This window comes from Martes martes (genome assembly GCF_963455335.1).
Source record: "Martes martes genome assembly, chromosome: 1".
Lineage (NCBI taxonomy): Eukaryota > Metazoa > Chordata > Mammalia > Carnivora > Mustelidae > Martes > Martes martes.
Window position 1 is genome coordinate 103,179,062 of NC_137888.1, and position 3,888 is coordinate 103,182,949.

At 55.3% G+C, this 3,888-nt stretch overlaps 1 protein-coding gene across 1 annotated transcript; it reads left to right on the plus strand.

Annotated features, from left to right (window-relative positions):
* Window positions 1-1,925: 1,925 nt before the first annotated feature.
* Window positions 1,926-2,894, plus strand: SOX2 (SRY-box transcription factor 2; the record flags this gene model as incomplete). The annotated part of the gene is made up of 1 exon (XM_080820720.1): window positions 1,926-2,894. The coding sequence occupies one exon, from the start codon at window positions 1,926-1,928 to the stop codon at window positions 2,892-2,894; it is 969 nt and encodes a 322-aa protein (XP_080676846.1).
* Window positions 2,895-3,888: the final 994 nt, after the last annotated feature.

The window sequence follows — 3,888 nt, forward strand, 5'->3', positions numbered from 1 at the left end:
GGGGCTTTGTTTGACTCCGTGTAGCGACAACAAGAGAAACAAAACTACCTATTTGTAAGGGACGTGCTGCCATTGCTCTCCGCATTGAGCGCCTACCTATTGAAATCTTTACGTCAGGACAATGGGAGAGCGGCTAAAATTACCCTCTTGGGTCCTGGGCGGGCAGGATTCCTGAGCCCCTACCCCCGCCTCCATTCCATCCTCCTCCAGCCTCGGCCTTGCTAGGCTCCCCCCATGACCAGTCTTGGCCGCGTTCTTCTTGCCTGCACTGCCTGCACCTGTGCCTGAGGCGCACCACACCCGCCTCCCAGGCCTGGCGCCCCCTCGGAGCGCTGCCCCAGACCCTGCGGCGCGGGCCACCACAGCAGAAGTCACAGGGGAATGGCAGGGCTGGTTCTGCTCCAGTCCTGGGAACTCTGCGTGGGAGGGAGTTTGTGAGTGCGGCCCAAATGCCACCTCCATACTGTGCCGTGGGATGCCAGGAAGTTGACGTTACGCTGCTCCATAGCCTGAGCTTCTGAGCGTCCTTCTGTTGATCCTTTCCTTCCCCCAGCCTCCTTTTGAAACCGGCCCAACTGAAATCCTGCTTTGGGGGAGGCTCAGGGGGAGAATGGCGGGGAGAGGACGAGAATGGGGGCCTCCTCTCTCCATCGACTGAATGGAGAAAGGTGGTGGGCGATGTGGCTGGAGGTGAGGGGACAAGCTGTAGCGTCCCGGCTGGAGCCGAGCTGCGCAGGGAAGTGCCTGCTTGCCGCAGCTTCCCCAGGCCCGGCCTCCCCTTAAGTGTGGAGTCGGCCACCTAGTCCAGGCAGGATTTATGCTTAAAACAGAGCAAACTGCGTGGCAGCAAGGAGGGTTGAGGACAGAGCTTTCCGTCTCCTAACTTCTTGTCGGGACAGTGTGAGAAAGGGGTGGGCCAGTGCCGGCACCTGTGGAGAAGAGGGGCGAGGGAAAGAGCGAGGTTAGGGAGAAGTCCCGGAGAGGCTGGAGTTGGGGAGAAGCGTGAGGAGGAGCGGGAGAACAATGACACACCAACTCCTGCCCGCCTGTTTCCTGAAATACTAGCAGGACAGTCGCCCTAAACCACCCACTCTGCCCTGCCCCACCCCACCACCTTAGCTGCTTCTCGCGCCCCTTCCTCAACGGAGCGGCCCGCACCAAAAAGTAAATCAATATTAAGTTTCAAGAAGAAAAAAATCGTAGTCTTAGTGCTGTTTACCCACTTCCTTCGAAAAGGCGTGTGGTGTGACCTGTTGCTGCGAGAGGGGATACAAAGGTTTCTCAGTGGCTGGCAGGCAGGCTGTGGGAGCCGCCTCCCCCTCCCTCCTTCCCCCTCCTCCCCCTGCCTCCCCCGCGCGGCCTGCGGCGCGGCAGGCCCCGCCCCCTTTCATGCAAAACCCGGCGGCGAGGCTGGGCTCGAGTGGAGGAGCCGCCGCGCGCTGATTGGTCGCTGGAAACCCATTTATTCCCTGACAGCCCCCATCACATGGATGGTTGTCTATTAACTTGTTCAAAAAAGTATCAGGAGTTGTCAAGGCAGAGAAGAGAGTGTTTGCAAAAGGGGGAAAGTAGTTTGCTGCCTCTTTAAGACTAGGACTGAGAGAAAGAAGAGGAGAGAGAAAGAAAGGGAGAGAAGTTTGAGCCCCAGGCTTAAGCCTTTCCAAAAAATAATAATAACAATCATCGGCGGCGGCAGGATCGGCCAGAAGAGGAGGGAAGCGCTTTTTTTGATCCTGATTCCAGTTTGCTTCTCTCTTTTCTTCCCCCAAATTATTCTTCGCCTGATTTTTCTCGTGGAGCCCTGCGCTCCCGACACCCCCGCCCGCCTCCCCTCCTCCTCTCCCCCCGCCCGCGGGCCCCCCAAAGTCCCGGCCGGGCCGAGGGTCGGCGGCCGCCGGCGGGCCGGGCCCGCGCACAGCGCCCGCATGTACAACATGATGGAGACGGAGCTGAAGCCGCCGGGCCCGCAGCAAACTTCGGGGGGCGGCGGCGGCGGCGGCGGCGGCGGCAACTCCACCGCGGCGGCGGCGGGCGGCAACCAGAAGAACAGCCCGGACCGCGTCAAGCGGCCCATGAACGCCTTCATGGTGTGGTCCCGCGGGCAGCGGCGCAAGATGGCCCAGGAGAACCCCAAGATGCACAACTCCGAGATCAGCAAGCGCCTGGGCGCCGAGTGGAAACTTTTGTCGGAGACGGAGAAGCGGCCGTTCATCGACGAGGCCAAGCGGCTGCGAGCGCTGCACATGAAGGAGCACCCGGATTATAAATACCGGCCCCGGCGGAAAACCAAGACGCTCATGAAGAAGGATAAGTACACGCTGCCCGGCGGGCTGCTGGCCCCGGGCGGCAACAGCATGGCGAGCGGGGTCGGGGTGGGCGCCGGCCTCGGCGCGGGCGTGAACCAGCGCATGGACAGCTACGCGCACATGAACGGCTGGAGCAACGGCAGCTACAGCATGATGCAGGACCAGCTGGGCTACCCGCAGCACCCGGGCCTCAACGCACACGGCGCCGCGCAGATGCAGCCCATGCACCGCTACGACGTAAGCGCACTGCAGTACAACTCCATGACCAGCTCGCAGACCTACATGAACGGCTCGCCCACCTACAGCATGTCCTACTCGCAGCAGGGCACCCCAGGCATGGCGCTTGGCTCCATGGGCTCGGTGGTCAAGTCCGAGGCCAGCTCCAGCCCCCCTGTGGTTACCTCTTCCTCCCACTCCAGGGCGCCCTGCCAGGCCGGGGACCTCCGGGACATGATCAGCATGTACCTCCCCGGCGCCGAGGTGCCGGAGCCCGCCGCCCCCAGCAGACTTCACATGTCCCAGCACTACCAGAGCGGCCCGGTGCCCGGCACGGCCATTAACGGCACACTGCCCCTCTCGCACATGTGAGGGCCGGACAGTGAACTAGAGGGGGGGAGAAATTTTCAAAGAAAAACGAGAGAAATGGGAGGAGAGTGAGGAACAGCATGGAGAAAAACCCGGTACGCTCCAAAAAAAAAAAAAAAAAAAAAAAAAAAATCATCACCCGCAGCAAATGACAGCTGCAAAAGAGAACACCAATCCCATCCACACTCACGCAAAAACCGCGATGCCGACGAGAAAACTTTTATGAGAGATCCTGGACTTCTTTTTGGGGGACTATTTTTGTACAGAGAAAACCAGGGGGGGTGGGGCGGGCGAGGGAATGGACCTTGTATAGATCTGGAGGAAAGAAAACTACGCAAAACTTTTTAAAAGTTCTAGTGATACGGTAGGAGCTTTGCAGAAAGTTTGCAAAAGTCTTTACCAATAATATTTAGAGCTAGTCTCCAAGCGACGAAAAAAATGTTTTAATATTTGCAAGCAACTTTTGTACAGTATTTATGGAGATAAACATGGCAATCAAAATGTCCATTGTTTATAAGCTGAGAATTTGCCAATATTTTTCAAGGAGAGGCTTCTTGCTGAATTTTGATTCTGCAGCTGAAATTTAGGACAGTTGCAAACGTGGAAAGAAGAAAAATATTAGATTTGGACATTTTAATTGTTTAAAAATTGTACAAAAGGAAAAATTAGAATAAGTACTGGCAAAACCATCTCCGTGGTCTTCTTTAAAGGGGAAAAAGTTTTAGATTGTACTAAATTTTTTTTTAACTTACTGTTAAAAGCAAAAATGGCCATACAGGTTGACATCGTTGGTAATTTATAATAGCTTTTGTTTCCCAACTTTCCATTTTGTTCAGATAAAAAAAAAAACATGAAATTACTGTGTTTGAAATATTTTCTTATGGTTTGTAATATTTCTGTAAATTTATTGTGATATTTTAAGGTTCCCCCCCCCTCCTTTATTTTCCGTAGTTGTATTTTAAAGATTCGGCTCTGTATTATTTGAATCAGTCTGCCG